Genomic DNA, 24,205 nt, shown 5'->3' on the forward strand with positions numbered 1-24,205 from the left:
CTTTCCTGTCACACATACTTTATCCTGTTATAATGACTGAGGCTCACATTAAATATGGCTAAAGCTTCACGTAATGAGTTAGAACAATCTGGTAGGTGCTGGTAGGAATACAAGGCTGTAAAAGTTCAGTTAAGTCATATGATGTCAGAACACTGAAACTCTTAAAAATAAGTAATACAATTGGACAGAAATGGACTGGAAGCCAGGAGCTGCACAGGTGTGATTTGATCATGATGTATCTTTCCTGCAGCTTCAGCATTTTGCACAGCCTGCAGGGGAAAAAATAACAGCTGATCAGAGTCAACAAAGTGACAGCAGTCTAATTGAGGGGTAATAGAGGCATGAATTACTCTACTAGTCATGTGAAGGGGCTTGTGTTTATCACTTAGAGGACAGCATATGCACAGGTAACCCCAATCAGCCAAAGGCTCAGCTTTCAGACTGCTCTAAACACAGTTTCAAACTATTTGTTTCAGATCTTGGCTCTGTATGATGGAGAAGGAGAAGAGATACCCTTAATGTCAGTAATGGTTTGATATAAGCTAAGATTGTTCTTCTAAGATGGTGTTTGGCTTGAGGGGCAACTCCTTGGATTAAGATAATAAGGATTATTTTGGATGTTCAATCATGCAAAGCTATAGTAAGATCAAGGAACAGAAACATGGAGCTGGGATGGAAAATAGTGGGTTTATTTTTTAAGGAAAACTGGCATCTTACATTATTATAGTGAATCCAGACTGTGCTACAGTACACACGTACTTCTTTGATAATCTGCTCTTGTGGGAATGTAATTTTTAATTTTTGTTTTGTTTTTGTAGTTCTTCATTACTGGAGAAAAAAATACAAAAGCTTCTTGAAGTTCTACATTTGGGTTCATTTGAATGATTGGCAACTCGTGTCAGCTTCTTGGGATAACTGGAAGCCAAGCAGTCATCTGATACCTCCATTATTTCAATGAGTTTTTTTTCTTTTCTGTGTCGGCCGTCAGACTCTGGGGCCCTTCAGTCACCCGGTGCAGAATGCGTGCGACAGAGGCAACCTTTTTCCACATTCCTGCGTAAATGAGTTTTGTCCCTACACTGTAATTTAGGTCATCACCAAATCAGCGCTTGTTTTGTGGTATTTGAATAATGTCCAGTGTGCTTGGTCGGCACAGTCACCCCATGCCTGTTACCATGGGAAGCGGGCGTGAGCTAGAACCGCCTCCATGCATTTTCCCAAAGTCCTATATCTCAGCCTTCTAGGGTGGTGCTGAGCGGGGAGGGGTGGGAGGTTACTTGCAGTCATCTCTTTCTCTGCAGCTAGAGGTACAGGTTTACGCGCCGCACACCCACTAATTAACCCTCCGTGGGTTAAGTGAGATGATTAAGGTGGTGAGGGGCGCAGGGTGGGGTGATACCTGTTCACTGTGTCTAACAGATAGAGCTACTCTGCCAGGGCTACAGAGGTTAATCCTGCTGACTCCTCCCAGTCATTCATCGTAGCAATAATCGTACCACTTTAGGTTCGCCTTAAAACTGGGTGGGCTGCTCGAGAGCGCCGGGAAATCGCGAGGAGCTGTCTCCGTTACGCGTGGTGCTGAAAGTGCCACTCGCCGCATCATGTGGTCGGTCTTCTTCGTATTTTTGTCTTATCTGGACACAAACGTCGTCAATGGCGACCTCCTGAGTGGCGCTTTGGATGCAGAAAAGGAGGGCAAAGAAATGTTCTCCACGCTCAACGGCACCGTGTGCGCAAAAATGTCCACGGTGGGGGAGAATTTCCTCTACCAGGTGTCAGACGGAGCCGAGGTGGTGGGCTCAGTAGTCAGTCCAGCCGGGAAACTATTGAACTGCTCCGTGATAGTGGAACAGATGCAGGTGAAATCTTTCATGCACGAGTGCAGGTTGGTGCTGAAGAGACGGAGTGGCGGGCGGCAGGTGGAGGCGAGTTTTGCGCGCATGGATGAAGCCAAGCTGATGTGCAGGAAGTTTAAGAAGAGGGTGGAAGAGGAGGATTCGACTGTGCAGGTGCAGGTTCTGAAGAGATCCAAGAGAGGCTTTACTTATCCGGGGACCCTGTGGTGCGGAGCCGGGAACATGGCTGATAGCTATGACCAGCTGGGTAGGTTGAAAAGTTTTTATTCAAGGTGTCTGACTCCCGAGTGCAATACCTGAAATATATAATGACGCTGACCTCTCTTTTACAGGAGAGTTTGCAGGCACTGACAACTGCTGTCGTATTCACGACCACTGCCCTCATGTCATCCACACCTTCTCCTCAAACTACGGTTACACCAATTTCAAGTGGCACTCCATCTGTCACTGTGACTGCGATAATGCGTGAGTAAAAGCTTTATTTCAGTGATGCTCTTCTTCATTTCAGCAATAAAGAAGAAAAACTGGAGAGTGCAACTTAATAAGGAGCAGTTAACACATTAAATGTTTGGCAGGTCTGTATGTAGAATAGCTGATAAATTATGTTGCCAGATGTTAATATTACTCTATTGACTGTTAGTTTAAGGCATTATGGTCTCTTAAACTAAAACCTTCCTGGCTAATTTTAGATAGTAATGCCAGCCCAGTAGATACATTGCTGTATTAACAATATATAGTACTGGCTGGTCATTTAGTCAGTTGTAGTTCTCTTATAGAGAACTCAAATCATCCCTTTACTCTCTCTGCAGGTTGAAAGACTGTTTGAGGAAAGTCAACGATACATCTTCCCGAGTTGTTGGTCAGGCATTTTTTAATGTCATCGGTGTCCCTTGCTTTGAGTTTGCTTATGAAGAGCAGTGTGTAGAGCGGCACTGGTATGGTCTGTAAGTATTCGTGTAAACCTTTAAGTAGATTTTAAACATACTGAGCCATTTTACTTTCGTAATACGTGACACATTGCCTCCCCTCTCTGTTTTCTCTCTCATAGGTGCAAACAATACAAGAAGCTCCCCATTGCTGTGATGAGAGAGGCGGTGCCGTATGACTTTGGAGGCATTGACATCATTGATGAGCTGACAGTAGCTCCTCCCAAGTCAAAAGGTTCTAAGAAAAGCAATGAAGAAGAGAAACTGGAGAGTGCAACTCAGTCTACGATGTTGGGTCCCGAGGAGCCGTCGCTCAGAAACGTTGTCACCGCCGCCGAGGATTTCCTCAAGGTTCTCGCTACTGTCTCCACATCGCAAAGCTCCAGTACCAACTCTGATAAGGTAGAGGAGCAAAGTTCAGAGAAGAAGAAGAGGAAGAACACAGGGAAGAAAAAGAAAACCAACAAAAAGAAAAAAGGAAAAGGAAATGGGAGGAAGAGAAAAGTGAAAACAGAGGCAGGTGTGAAAGCAGAGGAAGGGGCTGCTGTTTCACCCTCTGGCAGCAAAGCAGAAGTCAAGCCTATGAGTAACTTCATCAATGAGTCACAAAGATATGATCAGTCGAGCAGGAGCACAAAAAGAGTTGATGAGAGCGAATTTGAGCTCAGAGGAAAAGACGAACCCCCTAATGAAGTCATGAAAGATGAACCAGCCTTGGATAAGGAGACGGTTTCCATTACATCACCTGCAACAGTCCAGAAAAGGCCGGCAGGGTCGATCACTGCTGTGCTGACAGAAGAAGTCACTCCCTCAATAAGCACTACTGTTCCACATAAAGCTAAAACAAGAAGGCAAAGAAAGGAGAAGAGAAAGAAGAGCAAAGAAACAACTCTTCTTTCTTCTCCCAAAGATCTTGTAGCAAACAAAACAGAAAACTTAAGCCTTGTCCCCACCATCATTACCATAACCCCACCAGCACAGCCTGAGCAACAAAACTTTGGGAGCGACACTGAAAAGCGACCTGTTGTCCGCATTGCCAAAGCCCCCATTGTTATCTCCAAAGTCAAAAGGAACAGGTCAAAGGACAAAACAGACACAGAGGGGAGAAAGAAAAGGAGGAAAGGCAGCTCTGCTTCCCCCATTGTTGCTGTTGCCCTGCAAAATTCCTCTCTGGACAATCTGAAAGTGATCCCTCTCACTGGGGTTCACACCACACCGTCGATCCCCACCGCAGACTACCAGCTTTCCCACAGGCTGGATGTTTACACAGGAAGGGTCAAAGTTACAGCTTTGAACACTTCCTTTAGTATTTTGAAAAGGCAACGGTCGAAAGAAAGAGGGCTGAGAAACAACAAGAGGAAAGCCAGTGTGCCTTCTTCATTGGAAATCCCACGTTCTCACAAGTTTGAAAATGTGCTCCCTATTCTCACTCGTGTTCCTCTCAACAGCCATGAAACCACTGCTGCAGAAGAAGAAACACAAACTCAGAGTGAATGGAGGCTTTTTGCCACAGCTGCGCCCACTGTCGACACAAAACAGCAGCGGCAAGCTGCCAGACAGCAGAGAAAACCAAGAAAGAAAGCTGCAGCTCTCAGTGATGCATTTTCTGATGCTAAACAAACTGAACCAGTCACATTTTTAAGCATGCCATTCAAAGCTGCCACTACAGCAGAGCTTAGATCTAAAAACCCCTTTGCTACCACCTTAGCACCACCTGACATGAGTCCACTTCAGTTATCTATTGAGAGAGCTAAAGCACAATTCACCAGGAAGAAGAAAAGGAAAATGAGACTGTCTAACCAACAACAATGAGCTGTGTTTTTCAGGCACAGCAGGATAGATGGAGAAACACACAAACACAGCTTTAATTACTTAGATTAGCTCCTGATGACCAGACATGCTTTACAGTTAGAATATTTACATATCACAGTAAACTGTTTTCTGGCTTTAATTGCTGGAATCGACATAATCATATTTAATTGTAATATGAGAATCAAGTTTTGCAATAATTTACCCTGCATGTCAATAATAAAATTATTGGTTGATTATGAATGTGTGGCAGTGTTTCGCTTTATTTATTCAATAAATAAAATATTAAATAACAGTATTCTATTTTAACATAAAATAATAATTCAAGATGTTTTCTAGCAAAAGCATCTTCCAGCAGCCACTTTCCATCCTGTCAGGGAATACAACAGTACATCTCCCTAGCAATTAGTGGTTGCCAAGCAGTTGCCAACTGGTCTTCAGGACAGTATGAAAAGGCTCTAAAGCAACTTTGTTCTGTCTGGCATCCCCCTGTCCTTTGTGCTTACAGTTAACGCTTTGCCCCTAAAATGAGTATATTTGGGATATACACTCTACACTGTGATATCAAAAAGGGATAAAAGTAGTGTTTAATACAAGCATCTACCAGTGTAAACGTATGTATGTCTGACAGCAAAATTAGTAAAGATGTAACAGAAGCTACCAACTTCAATGAGAAGCTAGCACCAGTGAATGTTAGCTTAAAACCACAACTTAGAATATAATACGCACGGATTAAATTTATTCAAATCTGATGTGCTATTTGGTGAGATTTAGTTTAGCTGCTCAGAGGATATGATTACCACTGACTGTACAAAACTAATGGACCTCCGATATTTGTGGGGGTTAGGGACCACAACCGCCTGCAAATAGCTGAGATCTGCAAATACTTGAAATCCCATCTAAAACGTTTATAACTGGTTATTTTAATAGCTCAAACACCAAATATACTATCACCCTAATGAAAATAATTACTTTAGATATGCTTTCTATGCTTTCCAAAAAATCAGTGAATAGGCAAATTTTCCACAAATAATTTTATTCGTTCCACAGAAAAATCTGGGAGTAGGTGATTCTGCAGATACCGAACCACGAAGAGGTGGAGGTCGACCGTACTGCCCTTGGACAACACCAGGCGATACTAAGCTAACAAGCTAACAGGCTGCTAGCCATACCATCTCATTTAACCTTAGGAGAATGGTAGAAAACTGCAGCTCTAACTCCCAAAGAAACAAAGCAATGTGAATGCTCCACATGGCAAAAAAACAATTTTTCAAACTTTGTAAAAATGATATAAATTTGAATAACATACCAAGAGCTATTCTTATCTAGCTAATAAAATAATATAATCTTCATTTTGTAATTTTGCATGCACATCTTATCTCAGCTGGAGACATTTAATCAGAAGGAGAAAGCTGAAAGGCTTAAGGTTGACCTTCTTAACCTGACTCTCCTGAGTTTCTTCTGGGTCAGAAATAGCCTTTAAGGCAGTGGTCCCCAACCGTTTTTGCACCATGGATCGGTTTATGTCGGACAATATTTTCACGGCCTTTAAGGTGTCACGGATAAATACAACAAAATAAAACCAGTATGGGTACAAAAAAAAAGAAGATTTATTCATAACACATGGGAAAAGACCCAGGGAAACCGAGTTAACGATAACTATTTTAAAAAGTAACGCTAAAAACCCGATAAAAACCCTGAAAACCATGAATTTCACACCCGAGCTTGAACTCTCGCGGCCCGGTACCAAACAACTCAAGTATTATACTATCGCCCATCCTGTTCATGGCCCTGGGGTCCTGGACCGCTTCTTTAAGGGGTGGCTGAACCATGTATGGTTAGCATACTGAACTGGGAGTAGGTTTCGACAGAAACGTGCATTTTCCTGTTAGCTGAACATTTGATAGTTGTATGTTGTCAGGGGGATGGGGTGAAAAATTCCTCAGTGCAGAAAAATCCCTGCTTTTCTTTCCATACTGCAAAAAAATCTGTCAAGAAGAAGCTTAATATATACATGCATGCTCTTTTCTCCAAGGTGACTGAGGACTTTGGTCAAGCTGCCTCCCCATGTGTGGTTGAAGGCAGGGTCACATTCTCAACACTGATTAGAACCTCATTATTTTCACCTCTTACCATTGAGGGTTGTAGAGGCAAATCCTACAGATCAGCTGACCGTCACATGCTTGCATAAGAGGACTTTATCTGGATGGTTCTGGACATGCAACATATTTCCAAATTAGCCCTCAATCACTCAATCATTTAAAATGAGCTCTTAGAAGAAGAATATTCACAAACAATATGGACATCTACATATCTTGCAAACAGTGGGAGTGATGTAAAAGTGCAGATTTTTATGCTACAGCTCAAGTTCCCAGGACTTTTTGGAAGCCATCCAAATATTCAAAGGAGCTTTCAGATGCAGTCCACAGTTGAAATGGGCAGAGCGACTAACACAGTTGGATGTGTGATAAAGCCATTTCTCACAGCGGGGGAAGAAAAAGTAGCAGGAATTTTCCAGTTCATCAAGTTTATGAGTTTTTTGGGTTTATGTTCGTATTTCAAAATGCATTACAGGTTGTTACTTGCACGTACAGATTAAAAAAATACCACTGAAGGCTAATTTTTTTTGTATAGTAAAATTTTCGCATCATTAAAAAAAAATATTTTAAATATTGGCATTATACATAAAAATGTACCCTCACGAATATTTCTGATTAGTAAATGCAACCGACTCCATGAGCTCTTCTTGATACTAGACACTTTGCAGTTCTTTCAGACTTTCCCAAGGGGTCAAATATATATTTCAAGGGTTGTGGGTAACATGTGCAGCAGGGTCTCACAGAAGAAAGCTCACATTTTGTGACAGAAAAGATCTTTGTTTTGTTTTTTTGTAGTCTTGCGAATTCTTGGATAATTTCCTCCATGTAGGCCTCCAAAATTATAAAAAATTTCGAGCATAAACATTGTGTAGAAATAAAGATATTCATGAAAACTTGATGTTTTTTATGATTTTTTCTTTCTTTCATATTTTAGTTATATTTACATGTTTGAAAAAAATATATAACGAATAAAACAGTCACACATTAAATACACAAACTGAGAGATAACCTTGTCTTCACTGTTAGTACATCCATCACATCTCCTTTTTCAGTATTTGCTGTTTTTCATATTTTGTCTTTTAACTTTTAACACTACAATCCCATTTAAAATAAACTCACCGATTAAATCTTCTTGCTGTTTGATATCATGCAGCTAGTGCAGCGGTCCCCAACCCCCGGGCCTCGGACCGGTACCGGTCCGTGAGTCGTTTGGTACCGGGCCGCGAGAGTTGAGGCTCAGGTGTGAAATGTATAGTTTTCAGGGTTTTTATCGGTTTTCAGCATTATTTTGTTATCGTTTTTATTGTTTACTCGGTTTTCCTTGGTCTTTTCAAGTGTGTTATGAATAAATGTTCTTTTTTTCGGTACTGGTACTAGTTTTATTTTGTTGTATTTATCCGCAACACCTTAAAGGGTAGTCCATGAAAATATTGTCGGGCATAAACCGGTCCGTGGCGCAAAAAAGGTTGGGGACCACTGAGCTAGTGTACAGTCACAGAGCAGTGAAAGTGAACCAGAACAATACATGCACTGTCCTTGCATGCAAACAAAGAACTGAACCTCACCGTAAATCTGTAATTGTACAATGAAAAGACCGAAAAAAGAAAGATTTGCTGCCCACAGCGCGGGTCATGTGTTGACCTCTGGTTACTATTGTGGCGATGGCTTTGAATAGCCAGGGAGGCGGTCAAGCAGAAAATCAAACGAACAATGTATGGTTTGGGGGAAGACATGATAATGAAAGAACATCGTGTTCTGTGGATTTGTTTGGCTGAAGAAGCCAATAATCCACTGTGTTCACACATGTGGAGGATTGACAGAAAATGACCTGGCTCACATTGCTGATGGAAGAAGAACTCCGGCCTATTTCTCAAAGAAGCTGGCACTCTGATACAGACATTGTATTCATTTGTGGTTACTCTGCATTGTTCTGTGTATCTTTTTGGTAATACGCCTCTATAGTTGCTTTGTGTCTGCTTATTGTGTTAAGTCTCCATGTGGTTATTTTGGGTCTCTTTGTTTTGTGTTTCTCTGTATTGACTTGCTGACAGTCCGTTCATGCACAGCAGAGTGAAGTGCCAAACAGTGGGACAATTTCCTGACTTACACTTTGTGTTTAGGTGCAAGGACCTGCAGCTGCATTTGTGCATACATACAAATGTATGTCCAGTGTAACTGAATATATATACACTGACATGAGAAAGGTGGTGGACTGAGGCGGGAGTCCTTAGCTAACCTTTGCTTTCCTCTGGACTGAGAGTCCTTCTGGCAGCTCTCCATGGACTGAAGTACAGATTTAGATTAAAGCAGGCTTGCCTTTCATCAGAAAATCTTCCACGCTGTGTTATTCAGTAAAGCTTAATCCTACATCCATGTTGACATTTTAACACACAGGTCAAAAATCTTTTGTCTGGTAGTTTGTCCTTTATTTTTTTATAAACTTACATACTCAGAGACCAAGAGAGCATTCTCAGCATTAATTTAATCTAGTTTATTTTAATCTGACAGATTCTCTGAGCGAATCTTCTAGCAATAAATATTAACCTGCACCTTTTATGACCCCTAGTGGTCAAAACACAAAGGGGTGGAATCAAGTGTTTCTGAATTCGAGTGTCCCATTACCATCGCTATCCACAGCCTGATACTGTCGCACTGTGAGTTTCTATTTTTATACTTTGTATAAAATTGTATGTTTTCCACCATGCACTGCTCTTTAAATGAGATTTCCTTCAGGAAAATAAGCCAGCCAGTTTTCTCTCATTTTATTTTATATATTAGTAGAAAATTTCAGTACAAACATCAACAACAAAACTGTTTTGTGAACAGATCATAAATCATCATTCCCATAAATGTAGTGAAGAAGTGCATAATTTCAGGGAGGTCATGTGGTTCAACTCTAAACCTGCTCCGTACCTTGCATCCGAACATCTCCGATCTGAAGGGAGAACAGTGTTTTAATATAAAATGATATTTATACAGAAAAAGAGTAAGGCATAAAAATAAGAGAAAAATCACCTGAACATGAGGAGGGGCACTGAGCACGTACGTAACAGCATTGGCAACATCTGTTACTTCCAGAGACTGTCAGAGAAGTGAAACGTGATTAATGACTTATTATTTGAGTTACCACATCAACAGTACATCAGGTGTAGGAATAATTATTTTACCTTGTATGCAGAGTATGCACCAGCTGCTTTATTAGGATTGTTTTTGTAGAACCGTGACAAAAATTCTGTCTCCACCAAACCAGGAGAAATACACTGCAAAAAAGAGTGGATACTGTGTGTGAGGGTCTCATCACAGTAATGTTGGTTTTAAAGTGACTTTTGGAGCTGCCTACAGTGTTTTTAAAGCCTTACTGTGGCTCAGATATGGCTGTTTTCTGCACGCAGCGCCTGCCGCAGGCCCTCTGTCAGGGCGGTTACAGCATACTTTGTGGCGGTGTAGAAATGTAGATCAGGATTGGTAATTACACGATGTCCGCACATGCTGCAACAGATTTATAAACCGTTAACCAGGTGAGCATTAAACAGCAAGCATTAAACAGCATGCATTAATGTGCAAGTAAAGTAACTCTTTTAAACTCATGTCTCAATGATGTAAGAAACACGAGGCCTACAAAGCCGTTTTGTTGATAGTTAACTGGAAATATTCAGGTTCTGGATTGCTGATTGGCCACCATAAAAGATGATGCAGATGTCACTTTGGGTTTTAAGAGATTCTCAAGGACATTTTGAAATACTGCATGGGATTTTTGCTTATTAATTATGAAGACTAATAAACCTTTTCCCCAACGAGATCTTTAAATCAGGTGTCAGTTATTTTGCTTCCTAAATGTAGTAATAATAATATGCTGATAAAATCCTGAGCCGCAGACCTTTATTACTGCATGAGTGACACTAGTCATTAGACTAAAGAGTCTATAATAAGTGGAATTAGATATCTGCATTGATTCTGTTCCTGGCTCTGCTTTTAAAATCAAGGCTGCACTGGGAGATTCTGGGACAGTTAAGAAGTAAATCCATTCCTTCATCTATTTCCTACTGCTTATCCAGGGCCAGGTTGCAAAGCAGCAATCTGAGCAGAGATGCCCAGACCCCACTCTCCTTCCACTGTCTGGCTCTTTCCTCAGTTGGAGTCAGCAGCACTGCTGCAGAACCTGAGCTGTAGGTTGTGGTGAGCCCGACTAGACTGAGTCAGTATGTTTTAATCTTGTTCACTAGCCCCATCTGAGAATTTTGGCAAAAAATTCTCAGTTTTGGCAAACGAGGATCAGACCGCCAGGGTCTCTGCCCCTGACCAGAATTGACTAACTATGGCCTCTGCTGTTGATGTAGCTCTTTTGGGCCCCCATAAGCTAAGGCCCAGCCACCTGGTAGTTTCCCTCTTGTAAAATGTGACTTTGTTGTAAGTGAAAACATAATAATTTTAATAATAATAATGATACAGGTTGATATCACCAATAAAAATATCGAACCCGTTTATGTTTACGATGTGTCCATCATCCACATTTCTCTCTTTCATCGACTGATACGCTTCGCGTGTGCAGATACTGAGAGCAAGAACATTTACCTGCAAGAAAAAAAAACAGAAAACAAAATATCAGGAATCAGCACATTCTGGTTGATGCACTTGCTTGTTGCTTCTTGCACACAGTGGGTGAAAAACGGTTATAAGCAGCTTCAAAAACTATTAATGAGTCAGTTTAAGAGCTGTAGTCACTGAGAGGTTAATGCACACTGATCAGCTACAATATTAAAACCAGTGACAGATGATGACATGTTTCACTTTTTTACAGTTCAAAGTTCTGCTGGGACATTATTCCTGTGAATGTTACTTTTGATAAAACGCTACAACAAATATTATATTTCTACAATAACTCTGAGCTCTTACATCCATCATGTTCTTCCAGCCACTGGTTTTGCCGTTTAGCAACAATTCTGGATGAGCCAAGCCAGCATTGTTGATGCAGACGTCCACGCCTTTGTGCTGCTCTTTGATTGCTGCAAACATGGCCAGAATCTCCTCTTCTTTGGTCAAGTCACACTTGAAAGGCACCAAAACACCAGGGTAGCCGGCACTCTGACAGTCTGCTGCCAGTTTCTGAAACCAAAAAGAAAAATTGACACACTTCAGAATCCACTTTGTGTTTTTAAGGTTTATGAATCTACTATTCAAATATACTAAGTTACTGTAAATTCACTGATTTGACTTTCCAGTTTGCATATCATCCACAAACAGTTGCCTGTGTTTGGATGTTCTGCCCATTTTTGAGTTTTGCTTCTTTCATGGATCTACTAATGATTTTGTAACAGCAGGCACATGATGATGCCTGCAAAAGCATTTTGTCTGGTTTTGTCTTGAGGTGTGTTTCAAACAGTTCATGCATTTTATCAAGGAAATTAAAAAAACCCCCACTTTACTAATTCAAGCTCTTAATTTATTCTTGGGAGATGTCACTGTAGCTCAGGGCTGGACTGGGACAAAAAAAGATGGTCCTGGCATTTTTGGTCCAGGCAGCCCGCCATGATCCACTCAGAAAATAAATAAATAAATGAATAAATAAATGTATATATCCTGCCTACACATATTATATATATATTCCCTTTTGTTTGATTGTTGATATTGAAACAATAGAACAGAATAGATTTGTAGATGTCACATCAATGTAGTGGCGGCCAGCCACCCTGTTTAGCCATGTTTAAAGTGGTATGAATCCTGTAAAATGCTACCATTCATATCATTATGCTCTGTTTAGAATGTCCACTGACATTTTCAGTACCTTACTAGAAAGCATCCATCAAATACATGAAAAACTACTTTGTGTGAAAAATAACTTTTGTTTTCCCACTAACTTCACTTTCTGCCCCCTCATTCTTCCTCTTCTTCTGCAACCTCCTTGTTCTCTCTCTCCATCCTCCTCACTCATCTAGAAATTAGAAAATGACAAAAATCTAATCTTTAAATAATTATTATAAGAGCAACAGGGGGATCCACGATAACAGGACAACACACTGAGTAGACGTGTGGGTAAAACAGAAGCTACAGCTTTATAATTTTTGATGAATTTAATCGCTACAGCCATTAAAAGACTGATCCATAAGAATTTATAGCAATATTTAAACTGAATGCAGGCTGTTGCTAGATGCTGACAGGTTACATCATTTTGACCTGCTGTCACCTGGAGCTGGAGCTGTACTGTACACAAACACTGAAGCCCAATTTGACCAGAATAGGAACAGAAATATTTAACAAACAAAAATAATAATAAGTACACCAGCTTCTTAACTTGTGATATCCCAGCAGACTAGTGGATCGGAAGGGTAAAATTAGCTAATAATCTCTAGTGATTTATATACAGTCTGAACTTTTACTCTATTTCAGTTGAAGTGTGTTTTAAATCTGCATCACTGATTTGTGCCATGAAACTATTTCTTTATCGTCTTTCTGGCAGCAACTAAAGTCTGTAACAGAGAGACTGTAACATCATGAGAGAACAACACTGGACATAAAATTTGTTTCCATTTTATCCTGTTCTGTCCTCAATAGAAAAGTTATGATAATATAACATTTGAAGATAATACTACTATTATTATAGTTATTTTTAGGGGTAATCTGATAAAACTTCACACCCCAAAAAGGGTCTTATCTCGCCCCTGTTGTTTTCTCTCAGCTTTTCAGCTCCAACTTTTCGACACTTATTTCACCCTTACCTTTTTCTACAAGCGAGCAAGGAAATTTTATTGGGCAATCCAGTGTCAGTAATTAAAATGAGCCAATGGGTTGCTGTCAGTGCTTGTACGCCGGTGCGCAGCGGCCCTTCTGGCTGGTCCATCTCTCCAAAAGTGTGTCGGCCAACCGGGAAAATGCCAGGTGTGTCAGATTACAAGTCCAGCCCTGCTATAGAATCAGAATCAGAATCAGAATACTTTATTGATCCCTGGGGGAAATTATTTTTTGTTACAGTGCTCCATTTTAAACCAACATTAAGACAAGACAGACAATACACTAACTAAGAATAGTACAATATATACATATATATACATACATACATACATAAGTCACTCATAAATAAATAGTTGGAAAAGAAACATGTGTAGTTGTAGCAGCAAACAGTGTGTTAAGTGGATGCGTTGTACAGGGAGATGGCCACAGGCAGGAATGATTTCCTGTGTCGTTCAGTGGTGCTTTTCGGTAATCTCAGTCTCTCACTGAACGTGCTCCTGTGACTGACCAGCATGTCATGGAGTGGGTGGGATAGCTGCACTTTGTTAAGATTGTTGATTGTGGCTAATCTTTGACAACAGCATTATGTTTCAAAGTTCAACAACCAACAGTGCATATCATCTACATACAGTATGCTGACGGATTGTGTGCCAACTTAAAGAATCATTAACCACAGAGTTGTAAATTTCAAGAAAACAAAGGGCACAAAAGAGGATTTTCACCGTTATGTTTTAAATTTTAATATTCTGGCTTTTGCTAGCTTCTTATAAAAACTCTGTAGATGTGAATCAAAAGTAGTTTAACTACAAACAAAAAACAACAACGAAGAATAGCGTTTTCCCCTGCATAATAGTAACTTTAACAACCAAAATGTATTTATCTTTACATTAAATGCAGAAATTAAGTTTTCCCTTTATAGCATACCAGAATCTTTTCGACGTCCCTGGCGCAGCCCATCACTTTCATACCGAGTCGGACCAGCTCTACCGCTACAGCCGCCCCAATCCCGACCGAGGCTCCGGTCACCAGAGCCACTCTGCCCCGCCAGCGCTCCATCACAGTCCAGACAACGATAACCTGCTACACCCACGAAAGCCCCACAATTATAAAGATAGGGATGCTGAGTCTACAGCAGAGAGACCCCAGAGCTCTCATGGACCTGTCACAAAAGCGTGAGCTGTGAACCCTGTGAACATGACTATGAACGCCCAGAGCGCTTAAAAACAGTCGTCTCTGTGCTGCGTTCATGACATCAGCAAACTGTAGGAAAACATTTAAATCGGTTTTTTTGTTGCTTCTCTTGAAAATTATACTACAATCTATTTACTCATATCCATCAAATGAAAACTAATTTAATCTCAATTGACCTATCTAGAACTGTAAAAGACCAACAAGACCATAAGAGCCTTCATCAAGAATTTAATGGGGAAGTGGCGAACAATGCTACAGGCCAACCTCAAGCCAAATACACAAATCTCCATCAAGTGCTGCTCGGCATAGGCCTGAACCCCCTTCAGCAAAATCATTAACAAGACTCGCTACAGATAACGTCTGAAGCAAAGGAGCAAATGTCAGCAACTTCCTCTACATGGATGACATCAAGCTTTATGTCAGGAGTGAATGAGACACCGATTCACTGATCCACACTACTAGGATCTACAGCTATGACAACATAGCCGAGATCGAAATACACTAAGTGATAGATGCAGGCCTGGTCTATCAAAATGTTCTTTTCTTTTTTAATCAGGTTCGTACAGCTGTTGTTGGGCTAGAACATCTTAGTTGCAATGTAGAAATGAAGTTACCTTTTAGCTATTAGCTTGTTATTATCAAATTGCTTTAACCATGAGCCATTTATTTTTCCCTGAGTCTCTTCCTCTCTCTACCTTTTTCGTTAACTACAACTTCCTCTGTTTCTTCCTCACTCTCTTGTTGGGACTGCTGGTCCTCTCTCCATGGCTAAGGCTGTGCCTCTATTCTGAGCGCACATAAATAATTTTTGCAAATGTTGCATTTTAAGGAGACAATTATTTTGAGCAAACAAAATTCATTTCAGTGTTTGCTATTATACATATACACACACAATAACTGCCATTCTCGCTCAGTTGTTGGCATTTGCTCTTGCTCAGATCTCTGCTCTGTGTGCTCTCAGTATGTCGCTTCTGCTGTCAACATCTCTGCTCCCTGCACACTCAACTTCTGCTCTTCTTCTGTGGTGGTCCATCAGTGTCTAATTGCCAAATAGATTAATTGAATTATGTAAAGCAATAAATCATATTAAATTCCTTTTAACGATCACTCCTTATTTAACTGTTTTTATACATCTTAGAGCACAAATAGGAAACTCAGAATGAGGCCAGTCATTTCATGGACAATTTTTATTTGAAAATCACTCCCATTCACTTTTTAGACTCTTTAACTCTTTACACATGTCACATCAGAATTTTGAAAACAGACCTGATTTGTTTGACACAGTAATATATAAAGACAGCTATATTTTTGTTCAGTCAGCACAAACTTCTACAGGCCATAGTCATAGTCTGGTTTTCCATCAACGAAGGACTTGAAGAAGGCCTTGTGGGCATCTACGCTGTGTATTGTGGCTTTGACAGCTGGATCTTCCAGCATGCGCTCTGTCCACATCTTCATCTCAGGTGTGCCATCCAGACAGCTAGGAGACAAAAGTAAATTACAGCATGTGAACCCACATTTGTTTGCAAAACATCCAGCACACAGGAAATAAATATAAGATATTCAGTAGATGCTACAAAGGAAGAAAAGCTCAAATTAGATATTAAACTGTTACTTTAGTTGTGTTACAGTTTTGCAGATTGGGCACTGTAATTTCTTCATTTGAAAGGAAGAAAAATAAGTCCACATGGAAGAGGTAAACCTTTATGGAACAACAAGATCTGGAAAACCTACTGTTGCAGCTCAAAGACCTCCAGTCTCTCAAACCACGGCCACATCATGTAGTCAAACATTGTTATGGAATCACCACCAAAAAACTTGATCTTCTTGTTAACGAGGTCCTAGAAATTGAATATTACTTTCATTAGAGTTGCATTTAATACTCTAAAATAACCAAGTATAGATAATCTTAATAATCCTTTGATTAGTGATTATGATTGGCAAACAAAGTTGCAAGCACACTCATTCACACACAGTCTTTCAAATTATATGTTTATGTGTAAAGAAACTAGAAGCATCAATTGTGTCACCTACCTCGTTCAATTTGGAAAGCTTTTCTTTCAGTTCAGCTTCCAGTCCTGAGACATCCTGACCATTCTTTCTCCCTGATGAGATCCTGTAAAAATATCCTATCCTCTAAAACACTGACATTAAACTGATTATTTGGTGATTAAAAAACAAAATAAAAAGATTTATGTGCAAGTTTCCATGTGACCTACTTTGGAAAAATACTCCAGCATCATTCTTTGCTTTAGCAAAAGGAGAAGAAGGAAGCAGCTGCTTTTCAGGGTAACCTTCATCCAACTATTCACAGGTGATCGGTGACTCATATATCAACTCACCAGCAGGTGTCTCTAGTGTCAGGACAATCCCAAATGGATTCTTTATAAGGTACCACTCAGGCTTGTCTGCCAGATGGACATTTATGATTTCATGCCTGAAACACAAAAACAGGTTGCACATACGTGTTTAAGTAAAGGTTAGGATTGTCATGACTTTCCATTCGTAAAGTAAAGCAGAATAAAAAGTAGCCTTACTTGATTCCTTTGGCTTTCAGCACTAATCTGGCCCTCTGGGCAAAAAGGCAGAACCTCATGCTGTAAACTTTGATGTACCCTTTAGGGACTGGGCCAGGTGCAGCACTACCTGAGGGAAACAAAAAACCTTCATCCATAAGAAAAAACAGCTTGGAGAAGAAGTTAACTTGTGTTTTCAGGCCAGTAATGCAACATTTTAAAATGCTGAATTGTTTTAATGTATCCATTGTGCTTTCCCATTAGGAAAGCACAAAATTCACACAATGTACAATAAATTAAAGGAATTTTATAGTTGTCAGTTTGGAACATGTTGTGCTTCCACAAGGGCAAAGTGAATTTTATATTTGTTATTAGCAGGTGGGCCCCATGTTTATAGTTAAATGTAAGGATTTTAAATCATTACAATACATTCCTATTTTAATTTTACACAACATCCCAAGATTTTTGGAAACGAACTGTGTATAAAAATGTGAAAAGAGCACCTTCATTAACATTACAAATACCTCCATGGTAATATTTATATACTGTATATATAATGTAGACTTTAAATGGATGTTGTATATTTACATATTTGTACCCTTTCTTTAGCAGGAAGAAGTAATTTTCTGACATCTGTGTGTTTTTAGAGAAGCCACAGTGTGTCACTATTTGTTCTGACTTTTTTTTTAAAGTCGTTTTCAGTCGCATGCTTTTAATCGTCACGAATAATATCAATATTGACCTAATTAAAATGCATGGCTTTGTAAAACTGCAACTACACCCTCACCACAAGCTAGGTAAGGGAACACGACAGAACTCAGGGAGCAGAACGGTTCAGGGAACGGAACAGCGCTTACTGCATTTCAGAGGCTTCACTTAACGCAGTAATATCTTAAAGTCTTACCTTTAGCGAGATGCTTTTCAGCAGACGCGTTGGCACCTGAAGTAATGAATGAGACAAAAAGAAGACGGGCTGTGAAGACTGAGCTCAGATTTTCACGAGTGAATAGTGCGGCTGAAGTTCTGAATTTATACACTGCGATGTGCGTGTATGAGAAGTCTGTGTTGTTCTTAGAAAGAGGACTCTTTTTCCCAGAAAGCTAAACAAGCCACACGTATTTTCTCTTTTTCTGATTGTGTAGGTTATTATCATGAACTTTAACATTTGAAATCCTACATTAGACCTGTAGAGAAATGAGGTGTGTCAGTCTGAAAATTGACCTTGATGTGTATTTTCTGGAACATTAATGAAAGATTTTGAGTTCGTGCACATTGTGGCTTCACAATGTGCACGAACTCAAAATCGTGCTTAAAATAGCACTTTAAACTTAAAATAACCACAGAAATTAGAGTTTAGTGTTTTAAAGTCATTATTAAAAACATGAGTCAACATTACTGAAGTGACACTTTAACGATGCTTCATATCACCGTGTTTATGATGATAAAACATGTTCTCTCATTAGTAGTTGTCTGCGCTGTCACTTGTCATGAAAATGTCCTGAGCCAGGGTTCCTCTTCAATTACCATTGATCATTAATAGGACGCACAAAAGATTTGTTGCATTATCCCCATAAACAACACGCTTTTATAGAAATTATTGTGACACAAATATTTAGATTCTTGCTTCACAATGTGCACGAACTCAAAATCTTTAGTTTCATATTCATAAAGTATCGCAAAGAATACATTTATACCATTGTATGAGCTACACTTCTTGTAAAAAAAAAACCAAACTGATTGGTAATGCGTTTGAGAAAAAGCTCCTGCTGTGACATTCCTTCTGTGAGGACACACACACACACACACACACACACACACACACACACACACACACACACACACACACAGAGAGAGAGAGAGAGAGAGAGAGAGGGGGGGGGGGGGGGGAGATCATTAATACCAAGGATTGGAGCCGTTTTTGGATTTTCACTTGTTGTTGGCTTTAATATAAACAGTCACATAAAATTCATTCCAGTTTTTTTTGCCTTTGCTTCAATTAAGATGTTTCTTTAAATCTACAACAGCTTCCTTTTCAAAGAAGTTTACTGACATAGTAAGGAAGTAGCTAGGGACCTCAGTAAGTATGAGCAACAATAGCTTAGGGACAGTTTCTACAATAAAGAGGATTTCATCATCTGCTGTTCGTCAAAAGGTGCCGTATTAAAAACAATTCAGCAGACCCTCAGAGTGCGGATACAAACTGTTTTCAGCTGTAGAGGTACGCTTCATGTACTTATCAACATACAGTTTAGCGGAGTGGATTAGAGTGCATTGGTGCTTGGGCCTCTTTTATTTAGCACGGTTATACCATTGTGAATTTAGCTATATGAATATGCTCAAGAGTCTATCATATGTTTGACATGCAACTAAAAATTCGAAAATATATATTTTTTAAATCAGTAACTTTGCAAATTTAGAGGAATTGTTTTCGGACAACATATGTATCACATTTTAAACAGGGTTTGAATAATCAGCACCGACATACAGACATTTATGCCCTGGGTATAACAGACATGCTTACCTTGTGAAAGGCCCTCGGATTTCTTGGAGCAGAGAAACACTCTGTATTGTTGCTTTTCTCTATTGTATAAGCAGCGCCCGACTGTCAGAAACGCTCTGTGCGGGTAGCAAAGTCGGCTCCAACGCACATTCAGGTGAAAAAATAAAAAGTTAAAACGATATACCTTGCGGCAGTTGTGAAGTGCTGAGGAAAATACTGTGTGTCTGATGGGGTGTTTTTATATAGGTGGGGCTACTTTCAGTTGACCTCTGAGATGTAGAGATAAACGAGCACGATGTAAGGAAGAAAGGTGGAAAGCCTTTGGAGACTCTGTTGGACAAGGTTTCTGTTGGCCTCTGACATGATAAGATAAGATAATGGAAGTAACTGTTTGTTTGTAATTAAAAAATGTGGAATGTATGGAACTACAGTTGAGATGGGTGCTGGGATGCTCTTGATAAGGGAGCCTCTTTTGTTGCTTCATACCTTTTTACAGACTGTTGGGAGCCTAACTGCACCCCCTCTGTCTAACTGTTACAGAGTGTGACTAGGTGTGAATATGTGTTTTTTAGAAGTATCACAGTTTATTTCTAAAAGAATACATGTTGTTTGTGGTGCTCTATTTAAAACTATTGGCCTGTGAAACTTTTAGAAAAGTGAAATGCCCCTAAAATAGTTAAATCATCTATGTGTAATCATCGAGTCTAACTGTTGCAGACTAGTAGATAATTATAAGACTAGTTGCATTAAAGCCACATTGGGGTTGATACAGCGCTAGTGTGAATATGTACGTTTAGAAGTATCACAGTTTATTTCTAAAGGGATACATGTTGTTTGTGGTGGTCTATTTAAAAACTATTAGCCTGTGAAACTATTAGAAAAGTGAAATCTTCCTAAACTAGCTAAATTAAATGCTGTGTGGGAATACACGGTTTTTAGAAGTATCACTGTTATTTGCGGCCCTCTGTTTGAAAACTATTTGCTCCTAAATAGCACTGAAGAAAATGCAAAAGTCTCCTAACTAGTTAAAATACCCCTAAAGTAGTTAAATTAAATCATCTATGTCTAAATAACAGAACTCTGAGACCTATACAATCCTTTAAAAAGAGTTTAATTAAAACACATAATGGTTTCATTAAATATTCTATTAAACACATGTAAACTCATATGACCCCAGGACCCACATGCACGTGCAAAAAGTCCGTTCTCGCGCACGTGCACACGCACATGGACGCGGAGGGGGATAGGGGAGGGGGGAAATGCCCGCGGGGGTGGGGGGAGAGGGGGGTGTGTGGGGGGTGTGGGGGGCAAAAAAAGTATAGGTATATTACTACTAGTGTACATTCTTTTTTGTGATGCATGTGTGGGAATCACCTGCTGGATGAATTCTCTGAACTTCGGGCTGAAGTGTGTTTGTGTAGGCTAAAATAACAATCTTAGAAATAATTCCTTGACTAATCTATTACAAAACACATATTGCATACATGACCCTGCTTTCTACAAAGTATTTATTACCTTATTTCTTATGAATTTGCAGTAAAGAGAAACCACATTGTCCACTGTGACAGGCTGTGCTCTTCTGATTCAGTCATATAAAGATCATTATTGTAATAGACAATACTCATGTCAACAGTGACTCAGCTGGTCTACATTTACATTTAAACCATCAGGACAGATTATGTAATGCTCATAATGACTTTGCAAATACATCACTCCCTTACTTGACATGCAGACGGGAGGAGCCAGGGATCCGATCAGCAGGTGACCTGCTCCGATCCCTGGCTCCTCCAGTCATCCAAGTATCCTTGGGCAAGATACTAAGTCCCCAAATTGCTCTCCGATGCTTCCATCAGAGTATGAATGTGTCTGAATGTATTTAGGAAGCACTAAGAGTAGAAGAAAGTGCTTGGTTGAATGGGTGTGATTGGGTGAATGTGGCATGTTGTATAGAGCGCTTTGAGTACTCTGGGAGAGTAGAAAAGCACTATATAAGAATCAGTCCACTTACCATTTAACAAAGATGACTGGTGGCGCGGGACACAGCGGCCACTCTGGACCAAATAGTGCTGTCTTGGTGGTTCATTTCCATTGCACCGTCTTGTGTCTCTATCGTCTTGTTCTGTATAGTCATGCACTGTCTTGCCTTTTCTATTTTTCAATTTTGCACATTCCACTTTACGCAGTTCTGTGTTTGTCTGTTATGTTTCATCTGTAGCACCGGGGTCTTGGAGGAATGCTGTCTCATTCCACTCTGTACTGTACCACTGTACATGATTCAAATGACAATGAAAGCCACCTGAACTTGAACATCAACATGACTAACCATGACATTGCAACAATGCTGCCCCTTTTGTTTCCTTCTGACATTCCTCCCTTTATTTGCTTGAGTCAACACACCTTAATTGGATTCAGGTGTGTTGACCCTGGGTATTATCTAAAACCTGCAGGCCACCGGCCCTCGAGGCCTGGACTTCGACACCACTGAACTAAAAGTGGGATATTACTGCCTGCATCTGCTGTATGACCGAGGCAGCAAACAGTCTTCCTTTGTTTTAGCTTTCACACATGGATCAAAAATGTTAGTGAAAAAGTACACGACACACAATGATTGTGCTTACTATTATTGCATTTTATTGACAGTGTTGAACTCAAGGAACAAGGTCTGTTCCAGTCCAGCTCTCTTCGTCTCCACTCGACTGCTTTCACTATATAGAGAAACGGAAAGAGACACCGTGATCAGTCAATCGCCACCACCTGTAGCTCACCTGCTTCCTGGTACCGCCCCCTTGAGCTCACTGCACCACTCCTCCCCTGCAGCTGAGCTAGGGACCACACCTCCACCACAGCTAGCAAAAGAGATGTGCATAAAGCGCATTCAAATTCCTCCCTGAGTGGTTCATAACCCCACAAACAGCTCTCCACACAACACGTTCTCACTCCCAAAGCGTAACATTTTACGCTAGGTGACAAATCGTCACCATATTACGTTTTCGGCTACCCACCGTTCCTAAATGACGACCTCTGAAAAAAGAGGAAATATGAGAACCGTCAGGACTGAATCTACACATGTTTGCTCTTTTTCTTCAAATCGCTTAGAAACACGCTATTAACAGGCTATCATTAAAGTCCTGGTTAAGGTCAGGAATAAGGTTATGGTCAGGGCTAGGGATAAGGTTAGGTTTAGGGCTGGAATACAGGGCTGGAACGTCTATTACCGCGGGAGCGTCATTGCACTGGATTCCAGCCATAACCCGCCACGTACCATAAGAACGCCGAAGGTCTCCTTTCGCGTTCCTCAGGAACGCCGCAGGACGTGACAAAACGTCGACATGTTACGCAACACCATTGCTTGGTTTGCCAGCATAGATGCCCCCTGATTAGGTTTACTGGCTAATGCACAACAGGTGTGCCAGTCACCTCACCTGACACTGCTGCAGCTGAACCCAAAACCACACCCCACTATGACAAGGAGAAAAGTACTGACACGTATACAAGACTGAAGGAGGAAAAATGGAAGCAAGGAAACAGAGACATGGAATCAGTGGGGAATACTGGAGTAACAATACGAATAGGAGCCAGTCTTCTAAGAAATAACAAATCAAAACGAAAAAAAAACCCATCACAACGACCCTGGACCATGACATTTTTTTCAGCATGGTTGGGTTTGTGTTGACGTTATAGAGGCAGCTCTCCCCCTGCATGGACACATGCAATTAATCTTGTTTTTGTGTTTATGGAAACAGTTTAAGGCAATTTTTAATTTAAGATATGGAACACTGCCATTAGATGGTAAATGTGTATTTATTACATTTTAATAAACATAGTACATGTGTAATATTGATTTAACATAGATAGTATTGATGCTAACAATGAATGAACTGGTCTAAACATCAGGAGAGATTATGTAACACATATTCATAATGAATTGGCAAATATGTCGCGCCCTTTCCTTACATTGCCTAATACACAAACATGACTTATCGTCGCAGCAAGCTGACATAGTTCAGATGGATATATAAATGCTTCCCGGCACAGGACAGTTAATTGGTAGAACCTGGGACCATTTCGTGGCCTTTCCGTTTTTTAATTCCACGCCATTTCCACTGTGTTTAATGGAGTATAGCCAAATTTTCAAACATGTATTTTTTTCCCATTTTATTTTAAAATTTCAGTCTGAGTTTTTTAAATGAGCTTAAATGGCTGAATAAAAGGCATACATCCACTATCGAACCTCGTGGCCGATTTCTGCCCCTTGAAACCCATTATAAACGCTATTTTTCACTGTACAATTATTACCATTAACGTAGTGGTGATGGCTTAACTTTCACTTTCATTCTGGACTCAGGGCCTTAGAATTGTAATTTTTTTATTTGGCCACCGGGTGGCGCCCTTGTTCCACATGTGACGCCTGCTGGAACACACACACCTTCTCCAGCGGCCTGCTCGAGACAGATACCCGGAAAAGGCAGACTAATTTCCCGCGTGCAGCAGCAGCTTGGCCCGCTGCTCATTCCGGACCATTTTCTGCCCTTAGGATCGTTTGAGGGTGCATTAATTTTTTTTAATCAACAGGAAATGACGT

At 40.3% G+C, this 24,205-nt stretch overlaps 1 protein-coding gene and 2 pseudogenes across 3 annotated transcripts; 1 reads left to right on the forward strand and 2 right to left on the reverse strand.

Moving 5' to 3' along the window:
- Positions 1-1,346: 1,346 nt before the first annotated feature.
- Positions 1,347-4,834, forward strand: proca1 (protein interacting with cyclin A1). Its single transcript, XM_085243840.1, has 4 exons — positions 1,347-2,103; positions 2,189-2,321; positions 2,666-2,800; positions 2,905-4,834. Exons 1-4 carry the CDS (start codon positions 1,602-1,604, stop codon positions 4,592-4,594), a joined length of 2,460 nt encoding a protein of 819 aa, XP_085099966.1. The 5' UTR covers positions 1,347-1,601; the 3' UTR covers positions 4,595-4,834.
- A 4,616-nt stretch (positions 4,835-9,450) lies between these two features.
- LOC146560020 (dehydrogenase/reductase SDR family member 11-like) lies at positions 9,451-14,610 on the reverse strand (annotated as a pseudogene). The gene is made up of 7 exons (XR_014888197.1): positions 14,341-14,610; positions 11,584-11,793; positions 11,168-11,262; positions 10,050-10,179; positions 9,858-9,950; positions 9,706-9,771; positions 9,451-9,625 (listed from the first exon to the last, which is right to left on the reverse strand). The product of XR_014888197.1 is annotated as a dehydrogenase/reductase SDR family member 11-like (transcript).
- Positions 14,611-15,776: 1,166 nt separating this feature from the next.
- LOC146560021 (glutathione S-transferase omega-1-like) lies at positions 15,777-21,418 on the reverse strand (annotated as a pseudogene). Its single transcript, XR_014888233.1, has 8 exons — positions 21,345-21,418; positions 19,645-19,847; positions 18,028-18,063; positions 17,145-17,253; positions 16,827-17,044; positions 16,642-16,743; positions 16,342-16,448; positions 15,777-16,087 (listed from the first exon to the last, which is right to left on the reverse strand). The product of XR_014888233.1 is annotated as a glutathione S-transferase omega-1-like (transcript).
- Between the last annotated feature and the right edge of the window lie 2,787 nt (positions 21,419-24,205).

This window comes from Mchenga conophoros, linkage group LG14 (genome assembly GCF_057382185.1).
Source record: "Mchenga conophoros isolate Kocher_MC1m ecotype Shallow Benthic linkage group LG14, M_conophoros_male_GT1.1, whole genome shotgun sequence".
NCBI lineage: Eukaryota > Metazoa > Chordata > Actinopteri > Cichliformes > Cichlidae > Mchenga > Mchenga conophoros.